The 23,136-nt window shown below is 44.3% G+C and overlaps 1 protein-coding gene across 2 annotated transcripts in view; it reads right to left on the reverse strand.

Moving 5' to 3' along the window:
- glcci1a (glucocorticoid induced 1a) overlaps positions 1 to 23,136 on the reverse strand; it is a 226,667-nt gene that overhangs the window by 100,094 nt on the left and 103,437 nt on the right. For both annotated transcript variants that reach the window (XM_070881031.1, XM_070881030.1), the window contains exon 3: positions 17 to 106. In XM_070881031.1, the coding sequence (XP_070737132.1) occupies positions 17 to 106 (90 nt within the window). The remainder of the gene's footprint in view (positions 1 to 16; positions 107 to 23,136) is intronic.

Genomic DNA, 23,136 nt, shown 5'->3' on the forward strand with positions numbered 1-23,136 from the left:
ACTGCTTGCTCCATACCTCTTTCAGCTGATCAGCACTTCCCCATGAAGCAGAGCGCTGATGTGTGCTTTTCTTTTCGGTTCCTTCATCTGACCAAAAACTGGGTGTCTGGAAAGTGAGAACAACAAAGCCATATTTTAAAAAGGAGTTCAGCTAACAAGTTTGACCACTGACTGGACTGGTCCCATCAACATTAAGAATTCATACAGAATACATCTGAATGATTTCTGAAAAAAGTAGCAAATTCAGATCACTTTTTCCATTCTCATTTCCTGGATGATTTTTTAGGATTATATTAAAATGTATGTGAATCCAAGAGTATACATGACCTTTTCCTGAATCACAATTATTATTCCCTCTTAAAATCTTGGTTACTTACAGCTTATCAATTTTTTGTTAACTTACTGACACTCCTCTCCAACCTGGTCATTCTAAAGCAGTCAAACTGAAGGATACTGATCAGCTAAGTGAATATGGAATCTCAAACTGCAGTTTTATGAATTAAGACTGATACTTTTAAAAGCATGGTGTGAGCAACACAAAATATTAATCCAAAACAGAAAAGAATTGGCAACCCAGGAAATTCAGAAATGATTTGGGGGGGGGGGGGGGGGGGGGGGAGACATAGCCAGTACCCAACTTTTTTTTCCAAAAAATGAAAACCAGCTGGTCTCTTTACAAAACCAATAATAGACAAAGAGAGCCATTTCCTGGTTTGTGTTTTGTCTTCAAAAAGGAGCACGCAGTCGCTCTCTGATACTCAATACCAGAGGATCCAGGCTGCTATCAGCCAGCATTGGAAGTGCTTGAGCTTGAAAAAAAATCCTTGATGCTTAACTTATTGGAAGAGGAAATGGATTTTCTGGAGGGAAAAGTGAGTTGTTCAAGTCCCCAGAAGGAGGATGAGGGGGGAAGGAAAGTGAGGCTTTAAGGCAGAGAAAATGTGCAATATTCCCAGTGGTTGTATGGCTAGGTCAAAAAAGTAATGCCCAAGGTAATTGATGAATCCAAAGTCTAAACTAAATGTGAATGCATAAACGAAGTCATGTTACAATGCTCCTTTGTAAGATCCAGTGGGGAAAAAATACAAGAGTACAGACTGCACCCTCTTTCACCACCATTCTAGTGCAATTTATCTTATAAAACAAAACAAAGCCAACTTTGGAATAGAAATGGTAAATTCAATTTCCACAATATTATGCTGAATACACACACAAGGTTCAAAGTGCACCTTCTCTCAAAACAATGTTACAAACTCCAAAGACTGATTAGGTGTATTTTGTTTTGCATAAGGACTCAATGTTCTCAGTGAAAGCTGTGTATTATTTATTCAAAGTAGAATAGCTACATACTCAAAATCATGTACGGAAATAAAACACAAACCTATGTAAACACTGTTTTAAATGCATCTATACAAAATAGTTCGAACAAGGCGTACTAGTCAGTTACAGTGTATGCAAAGTAACCAGAGTCTGGAGGTCAGATCGAGTACGACCACTCAGACTTAGTCAGAGAGAGAGAGAGAGAAAGGGGAAAGAAAGGAGATAGAGAGAGAGAGAAAGGAGAGCGAGAGAAAACGGAGCAAGAAAGAGAGAAGAGATAAAGACATCTGAGCAGTATCATATGTCTGCTACCCATGAAATGTTCTTTCATCTCCGTAATATTTTTGAACAATTAGAAACATAGAAAAACATAGAAACATAGAAAATAGGTGCAGGAGTAGGCCATTCGGCCCTTCTAGCCTGCACCGCCATTCAATGAGTTCATGGCTGAACATGCAACTTCAGTACCCCATTCCTGCTTTCTCACCATACCCCTTGATTCCCCTAGTAGTAAGGACTTCATCCAACTCCTTTTTGAATATATTTAGTGAATTGGCCTCAACAACTTTCTGTGGTAGAGAATTCCACAGGTTCACCACTCTCTGGGTGAAGAAATTCCTCCTCATCTCGGTCCTAAATGGCTTTCCCCTTATTCTTAGACTGTGTCCCCTGGTTCTGGACTTCCCCAACATTGGGAACATTCTTCCTGCATCTAACCTGTCTAACCCCGTCAGAATTTTAAACGTTTCTATGAGGTCCCCTCTCATTCTTCTGAACTCCAGTGAATACAAGCCCAGTTGATCCAGTCTTTCTTGATAGGTCAGTCCCGCCATCCCGGGAATCAGTCTGGTGAACCTTCGCTGCACTCCCTCAATAGCAAGAATGTCCTTCCTCAGGTTAGGAGACCAAAACTGTACACAATACTCCAGATGTGGCCTCACCAAGGCCCTGTACAATTGTAGCAACACCTCCCTGCCCCTGTACTCAAATCCCCTCGCTATGAAGGCCAACATGCCATTTGCTTTCTTAACCGCCTGCTGTACCTGCATGCCAACCTTCAATGACTGATGTACCATGACACCCAGGTCTCTTTGCACCTCCCCTTTTCCTAATCTGTCACCATTCAGATAATAGTCTGTCTCTCTGTTTTTACCACCAAAGTGGATAACCTCACATTTATCCACATTATACTTCATCTGCCATGCATTTGCCCACTCACCTAACCTATCCAAGTCGCTCTGCAGCCTCATAGCATCCTCCTCGCAGCTCACACTGCCACCCAACTTAGTGTCATCCGCAAATTTGGAGATACTACATTTAATCCCCTCGTCTAAATCATTAATGTACAGTGTAAACAGCTGGGGCCCCAGCACAGAACCTTGCGTTACCCCACTAGTCACTGCCTGCCATTCTGAAAAGTCCCCATTTACTCCTACTCTTTGCTTCCTGTCTGACAACCAGTTCTCAATCCATGTCAGCACACTACCCCCAATCCCATGTGCTTTAACTTTGCACATTAATCTCTTGTGTGGGACCTTGTCGAAAGCCTTCTGAAAGTCCAAATATACCACATCAACTGGTTCTCCCTTGTCCACTCTGCTGGAAACATCCTCAAAAAATTCCAGAAGATTTGTCAAGCATGATTTCCCTTTCACAAATCCATGCTGACTTGGACCTATCATATTTCCTCTTTCCAAATGCACTGCTATGACATCCTTAATAATTGATTCCATCATTTTACCCACTACCGATGTCAGGCTGACCGGTCTACAATTCCCTGTTTTCTCTCTCCCTCCTTTTTTAAAAAGTGGGGTTACATTGGCTACCCTCCACTCCATAGGAACTGATCCAGAGTCAATGGAATGTTGGAAAATGACTGTCAATGCATCCACTATTTCCAAGGCCACCTCCTTAAGTACTCTGGGATGCAGTCCATCAGGCCCTGGGGATTTATCGGCCTTCAATCCCATCAATTTCCCCAACACAATTTCCCGACTAATAAGGATTTCCCTCAGTTCCTCCTCCTTACTAGACCCTCCGACCCCTTTTATATCCAGAAGGTTGTTTGTGTCCTCCTCAGTGAATACCGAACCAAAGTACTTGTTCAATTGGTCCGCCATTTCTTTGTTCCCCGTTAGGACTTCCCCTGATTCTGACTGCAGGGGACCTACGTTTGTCTTTACTAACCTTTTTCTCTTTACATATCTATAGAAACTTTTGCAATCCGTCTTAATGTTCCCTGCAAGCTTCTTCTCGTACTCCATTTTCCCTGCCCTAATCAAACCCTTTGTCCTCCTCTGCTGAGTTCTAAATTTCTCCTAGTCCCCAGGTTCGCTGCTATTTCTGGCCAATTTGTATGCCACTTCCTTGGCTTTAATGCTATCCCTGATTTCCCTTGATAGCCACGGTTGAGCCACCTTCCCTTTTTTATTTTTACGCCAGACAGGAATGTACAATTGTGGTAGTTCATCCATGCGGTCTCTAAATGTCTGCCATTGCCCATCCACAGTCAACCCCTTAAGTATAATTCACCAATCTATCCTAGCCAATTCACGCCTCATACCTTCAAAGTTACCCTTCTTTAAGTTCTGGACCATGGTCTCTGAATTAACTGTTTCATTCTCCATCCTAATGCAGAATTCCACCATATTATGGTCACTCTTCCCCAAGGGGCCTCGGACAACGAGATTGCTAATTAATCCTCTCTCATTACACAACACCTAGTCTAAGATGGCCTCCCCCCTAGTTGGTTCCTCGACATATTGGTCTAAAAAACCATCCCTTATGCACTCCAGGAAATCCTCCTCCACCGTATTGCTTCCAGTTTGGTTAACCCAATCTATGTGCATATTAAAGTCACCCATTATAATTAAAGAGTATGTTTCTTCTATTGTGCAGGAAAATGTCACTGGGTGGAGAGAATCATGCTGGGTCATCCACTATTCTCCTTCCCCATCACTTAGGGGTGTGAGACAAAAATGAGCTATTTGGTAGCAGACAAATACGTGGAATACGTGGCCCTCATTGAGACTACTGTAAAGACACTATTACCTCAATCAGGTCCGAAGAAAGCACCACCAAATAGCTGATTTTTGTCCCACACCCCGAAGTGATGGGGAAGGTGACCCAGCATGATTCTCTCCACCCAGTGACATTTTCCTGTACATTAGAAGAAACATACTCTTTTATTGTTCAAAAATATTATGGTAATTAAAGAAAATTTCATAGGTAGCAGGCATGTGCTATTCTCCCCGATTTATGTTGTGATCTGCTGAACCTGCTCCTGTAGGCCTTTTGGAGGTTGATTCATAAAATGGATATTTTCTCTCAGTATGTTGATTGCACATGCGTAATTGTACGAATGGTAAATAGACAGCCTTCACCTGACATGAAATAGTGAATATGGTTCATCACACAAAAATCCAATTACTACTGGAAGGTAGATGCACTACTGAAGAGCAGTGGGGAAAAACGCTACCAAGGCTCGTAACCAATGCAAAGTGAAAGTCTGCTGCCTCCTCGCTGGACAGGAAGAAAAAGAAGCAATTTGTCGAGTGTCCAATTTGAAGCAGGTCCGATACAGGTATGAAAACAGTTAACCCACAGCCGCTGTTGGTGTGTGGAACAATAAGACGACAGGAGAGACGTTAAAGAAGAAAGACTTCCATTTATATAGCGCCTTTCATGACCACCGGATGTCTCAAAGCGATAATACAGCCAATGAAGTATTATTGGAGTGTAGTCACTGTTGTCTGCTGCGTTTCCCACATTACAACTTGTGCACAGCAAACTCCTACAAACAGCAATGTGATAATGACCAGATAATCTGTTTTTGTTATGTTGATTGAGGGATGAATATTGGCCAGGACACCGGGGATAACTCCCCTGCTCTTCTTCGAAAGTGCCATGGGATCTTTTATGAGGGGGTAGACGGGGCCTGGGTTTAACGTCTCATCCCTCTGACCAGTGCAGTGCTCTGTCAGCACTGCACTCACTGCACTGGAGTGTCAGCCTAGATTTCTGTGCTCAAGTTCCTGGAGTGGGACTTGAACCCACAACCTTCTGACCCAGACGAGTGTGCTACCCACTGAGCCACAGCTGAACCCCAACTTATAAGTAAATCAATCACCCCCCTTAGGAGAAAACACAAATTTTGCCATGCTATTTTAAAAGAAGTTAGAGATGTAGTGACAATATACATGAATCTTGAACAGTAGGATGTGGGTGCACACTCAGCAACTTACTGTATTCAGTCATGTGATGGGTGTGCTGCTAAGTGGACACATGGAAGTAAAGAAAGCCACCTCCTTACAGGGATGGAAGTGGGGAGAGAGTCACCCTCGGCTAATTTCTCAAATCCTATTCAATAACCCTGAACAACACAAAGAATCTTGGGAGGAAGGTGCATCACCACTTTCTGAGCTAAGTCACGGTGCATGGTGTGGGAGCCATGTCATCGGGCAGCAACATGCATATGTAAAGAAGGACCCTGTTGGCTCCGGGCATGTGCCTTGCTACCTGCTCAGGAGCGTAGGGGTAAAAGGTAGCTATTCACAGTGGCTGAAGTAGGGTAGAGATGTTTCACGAGGATCATTTTCTGGGATCACTTTTGTTCACAATTTATATTAACAATTTAGACTTATAAAATCAAAAACACAATTTCTAAATTTGGAGACAACACCAAATTGGGGGGATAGTTAATACCGAGGAGGGCTGCAACAAATTACAGGAAGACATTATGGCAAATGAAATACAACACAGATAAATGTGATGCATTACATTTTGGTAGGAAGAATAGGGACGCCACTGGCTGGGTGGGGTAGAGGAGCAAAGGGATCTCGGAGTGCAAATACACAAATCACTAAAAGTAGCATCACAGGTTAACAAGGTCATAAAAAAGCAAACCAGGCACTAGGGTTTATTTCTAAAGGGATAGAATTGAAAAGTAGTGAAGTTATGCTAAACTTCTATCGGACCTTGATTAGACCACATACAAGAAGTCTGGTCGCCATATTATAAAAAGGATAGAGGCACTGGAAAAGGTGAAGAGCAGATTAACAAGGATGATACCAGAAATGAGAGGGTAGAAAAGGATGAACAGGCTGGGTCTCTTTTCACTTAGAGAAGGCTGAGGGGTGACCTAAATAAGGTCTTTAAAATTCTGAAAGGTTTTGAGAAAGTAGATGCAAAGTGTTTCCACGTGTTTCCATAACTAGAGGCCATCAATGCAAGATAGTCACCAAGAAATCAAATAGGGAATTCAGAAGAAACTTCTTTACCCAGAGAGTGGTGAAAATGCAGAACTCGCTACCACAGGGAGTAGTTGAGGCAAATAGTATAGATGCATTTAAGAGAGGCTAGATAAGCACGAGGCGGGTATAGAGGAACATAAATGCCGGCATGAGAGATGATGCTCCGTTTGATCCATGTGTAATTTAATCTAATTCAAATGCAGCCAATAGAGCGACTCAAACAACAATGAAAACGACAGCAAAACTTGTTAGACTTCCTTAGAAGAGAATTGTTCTAACTGGAGGGAGTGGGAAATAAAATAGTCTCCTCTCTACTGTTAACTTATTAACGTTATAGCTTAAAGGGATCAAACAAGATCTAGTGTTTTGGTCACATTAGTGCAAAATCCCCATGGCTGTCGTCCTATTAGCAAAGCTGGGATTGTGCTGGCGTACCAATTATATAACCCTAGGATTTCCATTAATGGGACCCTGCAACAAGTACATTGGATTATATTGCAATTCAGAGGCAACATATTAATGAGCTCAACTTGTGCCCATTCACAGATTGTCTACATATGAAAAGGCTAGTTATGAATTAGGCCAACATTTATAGGTCTGGTCCATTTTTTTTCAGGCATTCCATACATTGGTCTTTTCTCGGTTAAGCCCTGTAATTTACCCATTTGCCTTAATTACATAGAATGCACAAAGACAGGCCATTCGGCCGAACTGGTCCACACCATTGTTTATGCTCCACGAGCTTCCTCTCACCCCTGTTCATTTAATCCCATCAACATAACCCTCTATTTCTTTATCGAGATCTCCCTTAAATGCATCTATGCTATTTGCCTCAACTACTCCTTTTGGTAGCAAGTTCCATTTTCCAACCATTCTCTGGGTAAATAAGTTTCTTCTGAATTCCTTATTGGATTTATTAGTGACTATTTTATATTAACGGTCCCTAGTTTTGGTTTTCGCACAAGTGGAAACATCTCAATGTCTACCCGATCAAAGCCTTTCAGAAAGACTTCTATCAGGTCACCCCTCAACCTTCTCTTTTTAAGAAGAAAGAGCCCCAAGCCTGTTCAATCTTTCCTGATAGGTGTAACCACTCGGTTCTGGTATCAGCCTTTAAATCTTTTTTGAGCCTTCTCCAGTACCTTTATATGCCTTTTATAACATGGAGACCAGAACTGTGCACAGTACTCCAAGTGTGATCTAGCATCAGTTCTATATGAGTTTAACATAGCTTCGATACTTTTCAATGCCTTCCCTCTAGAAATGAGCCCCAGGGCTTTTAAAAAAAAAAATGGCCTTATTAACCTGCGTCACTATTTTTAGCGATTTGTACATCTGCATCCCGAGATCCATTGCTCCTAAACTCCATTTTGGCTCTTATTTTCCAAGGAGTGGTGGTCTCATGCTTCCTACCAAAATTCACCACCATGCACTTCAAAATTCATTTGCCAATTACACTCATCCATGGGCAAACAAACAAAAACAGAAAATGCTAGAAATACTCAGGTCAGACAGCATCTGTGGAGAGCGAGAGTTAAGGTTTCAGGTCAATGACCTTTCATCAGACCGGAAAGAAAATGGAGGTAACAGATTTTACGCAAGTGCGGGGGCAGGGAAAGGGGGAGGGGAGGAAAGCACAAAATAGGTCTGCGATAGGGTGGAAGGCAGGAGAGATTAAATGACAAAAGTATGATTGTACAAAGCAAAAGGAGATGGTAATGGGACAAGTAAAGAATCAAAAGATGAGTCTAGAAGAGGTGTAAAAATTCTGAGCGAAGGATAAATCTTCATTTAGAAAGACATGGATTAATCAAGGACAGTCAGCACGGATGTTTTGAGGAGGGTCGATGAGGGCAGTGTATATGATGTAGTGTATATGGATTTTAGCAAGGCTTTTGATAAGGTCCCACATGGCAGACTGGTCACAAAGTAAAAGCCCATGGGATCCAGGGCAAACTAGCAAGCTGGACCCAAAATTGGCTCAGAGGCAGAAAGCAAAGGATAATGGTTGATGTGTGTTTTTGTGATGGAAGGCTGTATCCAGTGGGGTTCCACAGGGCTTAGTACTAGGTCCCTTGCTTTTTGTGGTATAGATCAATGATTCCGACTTGAATGTAGGGGGTATGATTAAGAAGGTTGCAGATGATACTAAAATTGGCTGTGTGGTTGATAATGAAGAAGAAAGCTGTAGACTGCAGGAAGATATCAATGAACTGGTCAGGTGGATAGAACAGTGGCAAAAATGGAATTCAATATGGAGAATTGTGAGGTAATGCATTTGGGGAGTGCTAACAAGGCAAGGGAATACACAATAAATGGCAGGACACTGAGAAGTGTAGAGGAACAAAGGTACCTTGCAGTAAATGTCCACAGATCCCTGAAGGTAGCAGGCCAGACGGATAAGGTGGTTAAGGCGGCATACGGAATACTTGCCTTTATTAGCCGAGACATAGAATACAAGAGCAGAGAGGTCATGCTTGAACTGTATAAAACACTAGTTAGGCCACAATTAGAGTACTGCGTGCAGTTCTCGTCACTACATTACAGGAAAGATGTGATTGCACTAGAGAGGGTACAGAGGAGATTGACGAGCATGTTGCCTGGACTGGAGAATTTTAACTATGAGGAAAGATTGGATAGGCTGGGTTTGTTTCCTTTGGAACAGATGAGGCTGAGGTGAGACCTTATTGAGGTGTATAAAATTATGAGGGGCCTAGATAAAGTGGATAGGAAGGGCCTATTTTCCTTAGCAGAGGGCTCAACAACCAGGGGGCATAGATTTAAAGTAATTGGTAGGGAGTTTAGAGGGGATTTGAGGGGAAAACTCTTCACCGAGGGCGGTGGGGGTCTGGAACTCACTGCCTGAAAGGGTGGTAAAGGCAGAAACCCTCATCACATTTAAAAAGTACTTGGATATGCACTTGTGTGCCGTAACCTACAGGGCTACGGACCAAGAGTTGGAAAGTGGGATTAGGCTGGGTAGCTCTTTGTCGGCCAACGCGAACACGATGGGCCGAAATGGCCTCCTTCCGTGCTGTAAATTTCTATGATTCTATGAAATGGGAATGGCAGAATTATCAACAGCTGCCATCTGAAAAAATTGGGGCAGAGGTTATGATCTGAAATTGTTGAACTCGATGTGGAGTCCAGAAGGCTGTAAAGTGCCTAAACGAAAGAGGTGTTCCTCGAGCCTACGTTGGAACAGTGTAAGAGGCCAAGGACAGAGAGGTCAGAATGGGATTGGAATGAAGAATTAAAGTGACAGGCGACCGGAAGCTCGGGGTCACGCTTACGGACTGAACGCAGTACAAGTATATCGCTGTTTCACCTGGAAATAGTATTTGGGTCCTTGGACAGTGGGAAGCAAGGAATTAAAAGGGCAGGTGTTGCATCTCCTGCATTTTCACGGGAAGGGGAGGGGTGAAGAGGAGTGGACCAGGGTGTCATGGTGGGAGCACTCCCTATGGAATACTGAAAGGGATGGGGAAGATGTGTTTGATGGTGGCAGAAAATGATCTGTTGAATGTGGATGCTGGTGGGATGAAAGAGGAGGACAAAGGGAATCCTATCGTGGTTCAGGGAAGGAAGGAGGGGAAGGGTGAGAGAAGTGCAGGAAATGGAACAGACACTGTCGAGAGCCATGTCAACCAGGGTAGAGGGGAATTCCTCAGTTGAGGAAAAAGGAAGACGTATTGGGAGCACGAGTATGGAAGGTGGCATCGTCAAAACTGATGCAACGAAGACGGAGAAACTGGGAAAATGGAATATGGTCCTTACAGGAGGTGGGGCGTGAGGAAGTGTAGTCAAGGTAGCTGTGGGTGTCAGTGAGCTTAAAGTAGACATTTGTCAATAGTCTATCCCCAGAAATGGAGACACAGAATTTGAGGATGGGAAGAGTCGGAGATGGATCATGTGAAGGTGAGGGAAGGGTAGAAATTGGAAGCAAAGTAATTACATTTTCTAGTTCAAGGCGAGAGCAGGAAATATCTAGCCTAAACATCCACCTGGTCCCATCACCAGTGTACTATCTGCAGGATGCACTGCAGAAACCCATCAAGGCTTCTTTGCTGTCACCACCTAGATAGACCAGGGTAGCAGATGCATGTGTACACTACAAGTTACACATCATTTCGACTTGGACCGTTCCTTCATCCTCACTCGGTCAAAATCCTAAATTCTCTACCTAGCAGCACAGAGAGTACCTTCACTACACAGACTGTAGTGGTTCAAGGAGGCAGCCAGCACCACCAAATTCTCAGTCAACTAGGGATGGGTAATAAATGCCAGCAACATCCCAAGAATGAATTTTCATGATGGTCCAGATTTTGCAGTAAGAATAACGGTGAGGCTATCAGTGCCCACCGTTTTAAAAAAATAAACTGACAGCAACTTTCGGCATCCACACATGCGTAGTTAAGTGAAAATCAGGAAGATGCGGTCCAATTTACCTGGCTCCTCCACAAGCTTCACTAACAAGTGTTTTGCCAAGAGACTCTGCATTCACATACATGCAACAGTGTGAAGTTGAGATACTAAATATTGGGAAGACCGAAGCCATTGTCTTCAGTCCCCGAAACAAACTGTGGTCCCTAGACATCGACTCCATTCTTCTCCCTGGCGATTATCTGAGGCTGAGCCAAACTATTCGCAACCTTGGTATCATATCTGACCCAGAGATGAGCTTCCGACCACATATTCATGCCATCATTAAGACTGTCTATTTCCACCTTTAACATCACCCGACCGCCCCTGCCTCAGCTTATTTGCTGCTAAAACCTTCATCCATGCCTTTGTTACCTCTGGGCTTGACTATTCCAATGCATTCCTGGTCAGCATCCCACGTTCCAAACTCCGTGAACTTGGTCATCCAAAACTCTGCTGCCAGTGTCCAAACTCGCACCAAGTCCCGTTCACCCATCACCCCTATACTCGCTGACCTACATTGGTTCCCAGCTAAGCAACATCTCGATATTAAAGTTCTCATCCTTGTTTTCAAATCCCTCCATGGCTTCGCCCCTCCCTATCTCTAATCTTCTCCAGCCCCATAAACCTCCGAGATATCTGCCATCTTCCAATTCAAGCCTCTTGAGCATCCATTTTAAATCGCTCCACCATTGGTGGCCGTGGTGTTAGCTGTCAAGATAACTTGCTCTGGAATTATTTCCTTAAATCTCTCCGCATCGCTTCTTCTCTTTCCTCCTTTAAGACGCTCTTTAAAATCTACTTCTGGTCATCTGCCCCAATATCTTCTTGTGACTCGGTGTCAAATTTTGTTTTATAATGCTGTGAAGCACCTTGCGAAGTTTTACTACGTTAAAGGTACTATAAAATACAAGTTGTTGCTTACCCGCTAGATATCAATTAAACATGCCAGAAAAAGTTAGGGCTTGTCCAGGCAAGTGCAAGTGAATTTTTAACGACATGTTAAGTCTTAATCACTGCCAAACAACTTCTCTGGCATTGAATATTTACTTTTACAAGTGTCGAGTCTCATTCCTTCAGATTCTAATTGTTGTTGGAAATTTAAAGTAATTAAAAAAAAATTTTTTTTTTTTTTTAAACATTTTCTTTGCCTCTTATTTTGCTCTTAATCCCATTTTACTTTTCCTTTATTTTGCTTTCTGTACATGATTTTGCATTGGATTAAATATACAGACTTATGCTTCCTTGTTTAGACTGTGTATCTCAGTAACAATTCTTCAATCTGATTGGTTGAGGAGACATGCTGTTGCTTGCCCAGTTCATACAGGTCCCAGATCCTGCTTTCCTGCTTTTACACTGTGATTTGCTCGCTAAGTCCCACAAATCAGTGTAAAGTCTGTGGGCTAGTGCAATGAACGGTGAGTGCCGTTTGTTTGCCGGTGACCGCAAAATCAGGGCCACTGTCGGTAAACCACAAGAATTGCAATTCCCTTTCAATTGTTCAGCAAAACAGGGCAACTGCAGTATACAGCATTTTGTGTTTAAATAGGCAATACCCTTTATGTAATCCAGACTATTTCACAAAATTTTTTTAAAGGATCAGCCAAGTATATGGCAAGCTTTAAAAAAAATGTTTTAAATAAACACTTGCATTTCTAGTGATTCTAGAAATAAAGACTGTAGCCACTAACTGTGGCACTTTTTATTTCTATAGTCTTAATTTAATAAGAAACTGTGGAATTGTGTGTTGGCTGTAGAATGTTAAAGATGCATAGATTTTTATTTTTAATAGTTTAGATGTCCTGCCTGTGCGAGCTAGCAAAGGAAATACTACCTCTTTAAACAGAGTACATGAAAAATACGACACTATCCATGTACTGTATTGATAAAGCAGACTAACGTTGATCTCTGGCTGCCTCTCTCAGGAAGGGTGGTCACTACCATCAAAATCAAAACCTAACAATGTACTAAACTAAGAAAAACAGTTCGACATAAAACAAGTTGGAGGCAAAAGTGACCAAGCAAAAAAGGTTAGGAGACTGTGACTCATAACCCTTTTAACAGTCTTCAAGTTACAATAGAAATTCTTGCTTGGCTTTAGCCAAAACAGTCAAATTCATAGATCAGCAAACATTAAAAGCACAAACCCCCACATTATCTTGTATAAATATCACGGGAGCAAAGGGTACACAAATCACTAAAAGCTAATGTACAAGTACAAATAGTAATTAAATAAGCTAATGGAATGTTGGCCTTTATCTCAAGGGGTTGGAATACAAAAGTGAGGAAGTGAAGCTTCAGTTGTACAGCCTTGGTCAGACCCCAGCATGAATACTACTTTCATTTCTGGGCACAAAACCTCAGGAAGGATATACTGACCTTCACTGAGAGTACAGCACAGATTCACCAATTGTAACTCAGTGCAAACACATTTAGAATAATGTGTACAGTCCTGGTTACCCCAGTACAAAAAGGATATTGCAGTTATTGAAAGGATATAGAAGAGAGCAGCCAGAATGATTGAAGGGATGATGCGACTGGATTATGTTGAGTGATTACTTAAATTGGCATCAACTCAGGATCCTACACAGTATATGTTACCTTCTCCCCAAACAGTACTTACTTGCAAGCAGATCCTTAAAAACCCCTTCCTCCACTTTTAACTGGGTGATACCACCAGACCGCTTGCATCGGCTTTTTGATTCCACCTGGAAGACATCCTTCCTCTGTGAGCTTTCCAGAGAGTCAAAGGACCAGAGGGGTTATCCTCAACATTAAGGAGCTCACCCATGAGGAGGAGCAGGCCATAGAGCTGCTCTACTCATGGAGATGACAAAGCTGGTAGGCACAGTTGCAGTGCCAGATAGTGGGTGAGCATCTACACAACCATCGTGGCAACCCCAAGAAGCAGCACACCTTTTGACACCATTTTTCTCTCTTTAATCCCAAGGGGGCTTGGCTTACCCAATTGTACCTTATACCCTCCTTTCATAGAATTACAACACAGAATCACACCATTTGACCCAACTGCTCTAAACGAGCCACTTCCCACCTTACTTCATCTCACCCTATCATATCCTTCTATTCCTTTCTTGTACTTGTGTTTATCCAACTTCCCCTTAAATGCATCTATGCTATTTGCCTCAACTATTGCATGTAGTATCAAGTGCCACATTCTAACCACACTCTGGGTAAGAAATTTTCCCTGAATTCCTTATTCGATATATTAACGATTATCTTATATTTATGATCCCTAGTTTTGGTCACCTCACATCTTCTCTACATCTACCCTATCAAACCACTCCTGCAAATCTATCACAGGAATTAGAGTGGGGGAGGGGAAAAGGAGAATGAGAGAAGGGAACTCATCCTTGAGGACAAAAATACAAAAGTGGATGATGATAATGAAGAGGATCAAGAACCTATCCCATGTTCCTCTTTCACAACCTCCTCCATCTCATCCATGCATCACTTGGTTTCTCACTCCCACTTACCACCTCAGACACTTTCACCTGGGGAAATCTGTCAGTATTAGTGAGGATGGCACAAGGTGATTTACAGAACACAAGGGAGCCAGAGAATGAAGATATAAGAACATAAGAAATAGGAGCAGGAATAGGCCATACGGCCCCTCGAGCCTGCTCCGCCATTCAATAAGATCATGGACTCAGCTCCACTTTCCTGCCCGCTCCCCATAACCCCTTATCGTTTAAGAAACCGTCACGGAGGTGGTGGCGGGTAGCATGCTGCGGGATGGAGTCGAGAACACTCGAGTCAAAGGCAGAGTCTCGATTGAGGAGATCTTCGAAGGGCCCTGACTGTCTCGGTGTCCTTGATGAGTGTTTCCCCATTCTTGGCCAGCAGTGGGGTGGGGCCTTGGCCCACAGGTGGCCTTGACTGTGAAGAAGAATCCTCGCACATCATGGTTGTCGGCCAGCTGCTGTATCTCCTGTGCTTTCTTCATCCACCACCTGTTCTTTAGGTCCCGGGTTTTTTGTTGGACTCGGCCTTGAGCCGTCTGTAATGCCGTTTTGTTGTTCCCGCATTGGGTTGGTGTTTAAGGCTCAGAAATGCCCTGCGCTTACGATCTATTAGCTCTTGGATCTCCTGATCATTCTCATCAAACCAGTCCTGGTGCTTCCTAGTTGAGTAACTGAGTGTCTCTTTGCAGACACTGGTTACGGAGGCCTGGAGAGCAGACCAAGCGCTGTGGGCATTCTGTGTCTCGGGTTGTTAAGGCACGCCAGGTTAGTTGTGAGGCGCTGACTGTATAGGGCTCTCTTAGCTGGGTCCTTACGTGCTCCGGCATTGACTTTTTTGTGGCATTGCTTCTGCTGCCCCCTCCACTTTGGGGCTATGTTAATGTCGATGATGGATCGGATTAGGCGGTGGTCCGTCCAGCAGTCATCGGCTCCTGTCATGGTACGGGTGATGCGCACATCCTTGCAATCTCTGGCTTGGATGATGATAGTCGAGCAGGTGCCAGTGTTTGGAGCGAGGGTGTTGCCACGATGCCTTGTATTTCTCTGGCGGAATAAGGTGTTGGTGACGACAAGTTCGTGCTCTAGACATTTTGTCAGGAGCAGGGTACCACTGGAGTTGGTTTTCCCCAACCTTCTCTGCCAATCACACCTCCCAAGAGGGCTGTGTCCTTGCTAACCCTGGCGTTGAAGTCACTGAGGAGGATCAGTTTGTCGCCCGCGGGGACATAGATCAGGGATTTTTCAAGGTTGCCGTAAAAACCCGCCTTTGGTCTCATCAGTTGCATCGAGTGTCGGGGCGTACGCACTGATGACTGTGGAGCACTGGTACTGGGATAGGGTGAGCTGAAGAGTCATGAGCATTAGCCCCGCAGGGGGGGTCTTTGAGGCGGTCAACTAGCTCATTTATGATGGCAACGCCGACTCCATGGAGGCGACGTTCTTCTTCTGGTTTCCCTTTCCAGAAGGTGTAACCTCCACCTTGTTCCTTAAGCGGGTCTTCCCCTGCCCGCCGGGTCTCGCTTAGGGCGGCAATGTCGATATCAAAGCCTCTAAGTTTCCGGGCAACTATGGCTTGTCGCTGTTGGGGTCGTCCATGAGAGTCCTGACGTTCCAGGTCCCGAACTTCATGTTAACGGAGTGGAAGATGCCTGTGCGCGAGTTCTTTTAACGTGGGGTGATCGTTTCACACCGGCTACCACACGGGCTTAGCAGAGCGAGGTCTTGATCCAGTGCCCAAGACGACTGGAGACCAGGCACTGCTATATAGGCCTAGTTGCCTGTGGCGAGATGTTGGTCGCAGGCTCGGCGCTGGGTAGCGCCCTTGGTGGTAGGTGATCCGAAGCCTGGTTGGGGACAGGCATTGGGAGGGTCAGTGGCCCACCGGGGTTCAGGGTGGGAGGGCAGGGGGGGGGTCACAGCCATGGAATTCACCAGGTGTTGGAGGAAGATAAGAGGCCAGGTCGCCGGTGAAGAAGGGGAGCTCCAGTCGTCGCTGAAGGAGGAGGGGAGGCCCGTCGCCGATGTGGGAGAGGGGACCCGATCGTCATTGAGGAGGAGGACGTCTGTCGCCACGGAGGTCCAGCCATCGTCGAGGAGGCCCAGACTCTGTCGGGGAGGAGAGGCCCATCTGCCGTCGCTGGAGGGGGGGACGGGGCGGTGGTGGATTCCCGATAGCCAGGTCCAAGTTGAGGGCGCCGTCTTCAGAGATCGCCAGGGGGCGTCATAGGTAGTCGATGGGTGAGGTGGTGGGGAGCCTGTGGCAGGCCTGGATGGCCCAAACTTGTGGGACTCACTGAAGGTCGTCGGGGGGTTGCCGGAGGTCGCTGGGGGAAGGCGGAAGTCGCTGGGGGACGTCGGAAGTCAGCCGGAGGTCGCCGGGGACTAAACTACAGAACCAGTGGGAACCTGTTCAATCTGCGCCGTCTCCAGGCCAGATCCAAGACCACCCCAACCTCTGTCGTCAAGTTACAGTACGTGGACGACGCCTGTGTCTGCGCACATAGAGGCTGCACTCCAGGACATAGTCGACACATTTACTGAGGCGTACGAAAGCACGGGCCTTAGGCTAAACATCTGTAAGACAAAGGTCCTCCACCAGCCTGTCCTCACCGCACAGCACTGCCCCCCAGTCATCAACATCCACGGCGCGGCCCTGGACACCGTGGACCACTTCCCATATCTCAGGAGCCTCCTATCAACAAGAGCAGGCATCGAGAACGAGATCCAACACCGCTTCCAGTGCGCCAGTACAGCCTTCGGCCACCTGAGGAAGAGAGTGTTTGAAGACCAGGCCCTCCAAACTGTCACCAAGCTCATGGTCTACAGGGCTGTAGTAATACCTGCCCTCCTATAAGGCTCAGAGACATCGACCATGTACAGCAGACACCTCAAATTGCTGGAGAAATATCACCAACGATGTCTCCGCAACATCCTACAAATCCGCTGGGAGGACAGGCGCACCAACATCAGCGTCCTCATTCAGGCCAACATCCCCAGCATTGAAGCACTGACCACACTCGATCAGCTCCGCTGGACAGGCCACATGCCAGACACGAGTCTCCCAAAGCAAGTCCTCTACTCGGAGCTCCTTCATGGCAAACGAGCCAAAGGTGGGTAGCGGAAACGCTGCAAGGACATCCTCAAAGCCTCCCTGATAAAGTGCAACATCCCCACTGACACCTGGGAGTCCCTAGCCCAAGACCGACCTAAGTGGAGGAAGTGCATCCAAGAGGCCACTGAGCACCTCGAGTCTCAACGCCGAGAGCATGCAGAAATCAAGTGCAAACAGCGGAAAGAGCATGCGGCAAACCAGTCCCACCCACCCCTTCCCTCATCGACTATCTGTTCTACCTGTGACAGAGTCTGTGGCTCTCGTATTGGACTGTTCAGCCACCAAAGAACTCACTTCCGGAGTGGAAGCAAGTCTTCCTCGATTCCAAGGGATTGCCTATGAAATGAAATGAAGAAACTGTCTATTTCTGTCTTAAATTTATTCAAATGTCCCAGCTTCCACATCTCTCTGAGACAGCCAATTCCATAGATTTACAACCCTCAGAAGAAATTTCTCCTCGTCTCAGTTTTAAATGGGTGGCCTGTTATTCTAAGATCATGCCCTCTAGTTCTAGTCTCCCCCATCAGTGGAAACATCCTCTTTGCATCCACCTTGTCAAGCCCCCTCATAATCTTATATGTTTCGATAAGATCACCTCTCATGCTTCTGAATTCCAATAAGTAGAGGCCCAACCTACTCAACCTTTCCTCAGAAGTCAACCCCCTCATCTCCGGAATCAACCTACTGAACCTTCTCTGAACTGCCTCCAAAACAAGTATATCCTTTCGTAAATATGGAAACCAAAACTGCAGGCAATAAATCCATGTGTGGCCTCACCAATACCCTATATAACTGTAACAAGACTTCCTGTTTTTATACTACATTCCCTTTGCAATAAAGGCCAAGATTCCATTGGCCTTCCTGATCACTTGCTGTACCTGCATACATAGAATCATAGAAAATAGATGCAGGCGTAGGCCATTCGGCCCTTCGAGTATGCACCACCATTCAATAAGATCATGGCTGATCATTCACCTTAGTACACCTTTCCTGCTTTCTCTCAATATCCCTTGATCCCTTTAGCCGTAAGGGCCATATCTAACTCCCTCTCGAATATATCCAATGAACTGGCATCAACTCTCTGCGCTAGGGAATTCCACAGGTTAACAACTCAGTGAAGAAGTTTCTCCTCATCTCAGTCCTAAATGGCTTACACCTTATCCTTAGACTATGACCCCTGGTTCTGGACTTCCCCAACATTGGGAACATTCTTCCTGCATCTAACCTGTCCAGTCCCGTCAGAATGTTATGTGTTTCTATGAGATCCCCTCTCATCCTTCTAAACTCCAGTGAATACAGGCCCAGTCGATCCAGTCTCTCCTCATAGGTCAGTCCTGCCATCCCGGGAATCAGTCTGGTGAACCTTTGCTGCACTCTCTCAATAGCAAGAACGTCCTTCCTCAGATTAGGAGACCAAAACTGAACACAATATTTCGTGAGTTTCATGCACAAGTAGCCCCAGGTCTCGTTGTACTGCAGCACTCTGCAATCTTTCTCCATTTAAATAATAACTTGCTCTTTGATTTGTTTCTGCCAAAGTGCATGACCTCACACTTTCCAACATTATATTCCATCTGCCAAATTTTTGCCCACTCACATAGCCTGTCTATGTCCTTTTGCAGATTTTTTGTGTCCTCCTCACACATTGCTTTTCCTTCCATCTTTATATAGTCAGCAAACTTAGCTACGTTACACTCAGTCCCTTTTTCCAAGTCATTAATATAGATTGTAAATAGTTGGGGTCCCAGTATTGATCCCTGCGGCATCCCATTAGTTACTGATTGCCAACCAGAGAATGAACCATTTATCCCGACTCTCTATTTTCTGTTAGTTAGCCAATCCTCTATCCATGCTAATATATTACCCCCCAACCCCATGAACCTTTTATGTGGCACCTTGTCAAATGCCTTCTGGGAGTCCAAATACACCACATCCACTGGTTCCCCTTTATCCACCCTGTTCGTTACATCCTCAAAGAATGCCATCCATCCTCCCAGATGCTGAGGAGAAGGCTGCCCATGACTTGAGCTGTGGGACCCAAATCTCATGTAAAAGGACGTTTGAGGAACATCACATCTGCATGCTGGACTCTGCAGCAACCGACAGATGTGACTCTGGAATCTACAGCATGCAGTTGCAGTATCAGGGAAACATGGTCTTTGCTGCAGGTAGCAACAGTGAATGTGTCAACTTCACTGGAATCTGTGACAGTAACTCCCTCCACCCAAGGATTGGCCAGGTACCAGTCGCAAGGCCTCCTGCACTGAAGCACTGCAGTTCGGGTGGCAGCAGAGAATAGAACGGACCCCGCGTATCAACTTTCAGATCCTGCTAGCCAGGGTGCTGGCCTCTAACTCGTAGGGCTTTCAGGGCTGATAGCTGCCACTAGACCAACCATCCCACTGATCAATAGGGACACAAAATTCAGAGCCCAGTTGAATGGCAAAGGCTGGTGTAGGCTCTGTTTCTTAGGACAGCAGCACATGCCAGACATCCAGCTTTCTTCCGCCGAGTTGGATGCCAATGACACATAGGAGGCGATACCAAGCTGCCCACACACAAGCTCCAGAGATACAAGCAGCATCAACTACCTCGTAGCAACAGGTTCTTGGGTTAATTCATCCAAAGAATAACACCTCTGACAGTGCATGGATGATACTTAAACAGCTTGAATATTTAATGTTCATACTTCATGAATATTGTGAATTCGTTCCTTTTCTCAGGCCATGACAGCTTACACTATTTCTGCTCATTTGTCATATTTACATTTCGGTATATACTAATGGGCAAGAAATTTGGGTGTAAATAGACATCAGCAAAATGGGAGCATGAATGGGTAGAAGTTTCTGATTACATTCCCAAAACCCTTCTGTGTAAAGTACTTTGTAGGTCTATGGTAAAGATGCAAGATTGTACTACAGTATAACTGAATTCCTCTAATGTGTTAGAATGCAGTGCTGTTCAAATACAAGTTGCTAGATGCGTAACTTGTGTAAATCTGTGCTGCTTTTAATCTTATATTATAGACAAAGTTCAGGGTCGCCAGTGAAGGGTAGCATTTTGAACACGGTCACTAAAATTAGTCACTGAAACCCAAAATGAATGAAAAACAATTGATCTAAATTAGCTATTTGAACTCTTCATTCAAGAAAGGCAAGACCAAGGCTGGAAAAAGCCATCGTTTTATTCACCGGAATCCTAACGCACAGCAAGCAGACAGGGCTGTTCAACTGTGGACAAAAAAAATACAATACATGTAAACAAGAATTTCAACCAGCTTTATCTGAATGTGACTGTGTTCAAAGTTTAGCTCATAACTGATATGAAATCTCAGTTAAAAAAATATAAATTTTATCCACTTTCCTAGATTAGTTAAGGATGATAATTTGAGAGCACATTTATAACAGTCAAGAGCAGGAATTTCATCAACATGTATTTAAATATGGTCTTTAACATAGAAAAATGTCCATAGGCATCAACAAAAAATGGACACCAAGTGAAATGAGCAGGTATTAGGAGGGGCGGGAGGGGGGCGGGAGCGGGGAAGGAGGGAGAGGGGGGGAGGGAGGGAGACGAGACAAGTCGGAGATTTTATTTCTGTAATCCTGTCTAGAAAAGTGCCTGGTAATCTTTCAGATTCTTTTACGAGATGCACAAGTCTTCAGATACAATCCAAAAAAATTATGTGACCTGGGCATATCACATGCCGATAATTTCATCCCCAATCTGAAACAAAAAATCTCCACATCAGACAAATGGAATCTAGTAGCAAAATAAGATATTTGAAATACAAATTGGCAAAGGTTACAAATCTATTACAAAATAACAAATAGATCAAAACAAATTTAAAGGTACCAATTGTAATTTGTAGCTCAGATATATTTGCTGAATCCCTTGCTGAATTACTGCCTTGAAGGTATCCTATACGCACATGATTTCCCTCCCAACCCCTATCCACGCTCTCCATAATAGCATCTCACCTTGCTGAGGTTCCATGGGCACAAGTCATCTCCAATACTTCACTGAAGTGGCCATTATTCATGTTTGAGTCTTAATAACATGTGTCTATAAGGTATTGAACTTTGGGGCACATCAAAGCAAAAATTATGTTGCATTTCTGATGGGGGTCAGGGACCTGTTCCTGTCGAATTTTAAAAAAAATTACATTATTGGCCCTGATTTTGTGGCCACTACGGGCACGTACGAGGTGCGCACATGTCCGTAGGGGACCAGCAAGTTCCGGGTTTAGGCATGCGGAAGTAAAGCTCCCTTCATGGGCGGAGTGTTGGGCTATTTGCCCACCTTCTGCCCAGCGATTGTCCTTGAAATTCTTACAACTCCTTTTATCAGCGTAAGACTTTTAAAAGGACAGAAAAATACTTTTTTCCCCCAGTAATTTAAACATTTAAAATCCTGTTCAATAAAGCATGTTTATTTTTAGACCCTTTAAAATAATAAATGTATTTTTCAAAAAAATACATTTTTGTTTTAAATAATTAATTAAATTCCATTTTGATTAATTTAAAGTGATTTAAAAAAAATTATTTTAAGTGTTTGTGTGTTTGTAGGGGGGTATTCCCATTCATACTTATGGTGATTCTGTTCAAACGTAACTCACCACAAGTATGAATGGGAATACGCCTACTTGGATTGATTGGGCTGGTCCACACCATCCCAAGGACGTGTGCAAAGTGCCTAAGTGGGCCTTTGCGTAGAGGCTCAGGACTCCATGTCTCTGAACCTCCCGGACCACCAGGTAGATTCGTAGAAATTTTTCAGGTCGGAGGGATCCACCCATGAGAAGCCTCCGACCGCAATTGCTGGGCCAACATGATGTATGGTTAATTTTAAGTGCGTTTAAAAGTCAGCATTTTAATCTTATAAAAAGGAAAAACAAAGTGACATTTGGATTTTCAACAGACCAAACAGACAATCAGTTCTCCAAATGTTACCTCAACAGTTGCACTCACCCAATTCCGCACCCTAATTCAAAGATGTCCCCTTCATTTCCAACTTCCAGACAGGGACACTGTACCCCATCCAACTCCCCACTCTTTCGCCAAAACATTTTTCCTTTTCTAACCCTCCCAGATCAGACTAACACTCATTACTCTCCCTTCCCCCCCTTGCCCCAACCCATCCCACCCCCAATTCAAGCTGGCACTCTTTCACCATACCTTCCTCTGTTCAAGTTGGCACAATTCTTCCATTCCCCTCCCCATTCAAACTGATATTCACTTCTCTCATTTTCCCGCTCCCTAAAGTTCAAAGAAGGTTAACAGGAGATCTTCGAGATGATCAAAATGATCAATTTTAATGATCGTTATTAGGGGAAAGCTATTTCTATTGTTCAGTGAATTGGTAACTAGAGGGCTTAAATTTATCACCAAAAGAACTAAGGTTAGAAAATATACATTTTTAAACACAGAACTGTTGAGACATGGAATGCCCAACCAGAAATATTGACAGAAGCAGAATCCATATATAGCATTCAAAAGCAAAGCTGAAATATTTAAAAAGGAAACATTTCTACGGGTATGGGGGAAAA

Source organism: Pristiophorus japonicus, chromosome 5 (genome assembly GCF_044704955.1).
Source record: "Pristiophorus japonicus isolate sPriJap1 chromosome 5, sPriJap1.hap1, whole genome shotgun sequence".
NCBI lineage: Eukaryota > Metazoa > Chordata > Chondrichthyes > Pristiophoridae > Pristiophorus > Pristiophorus japonicus.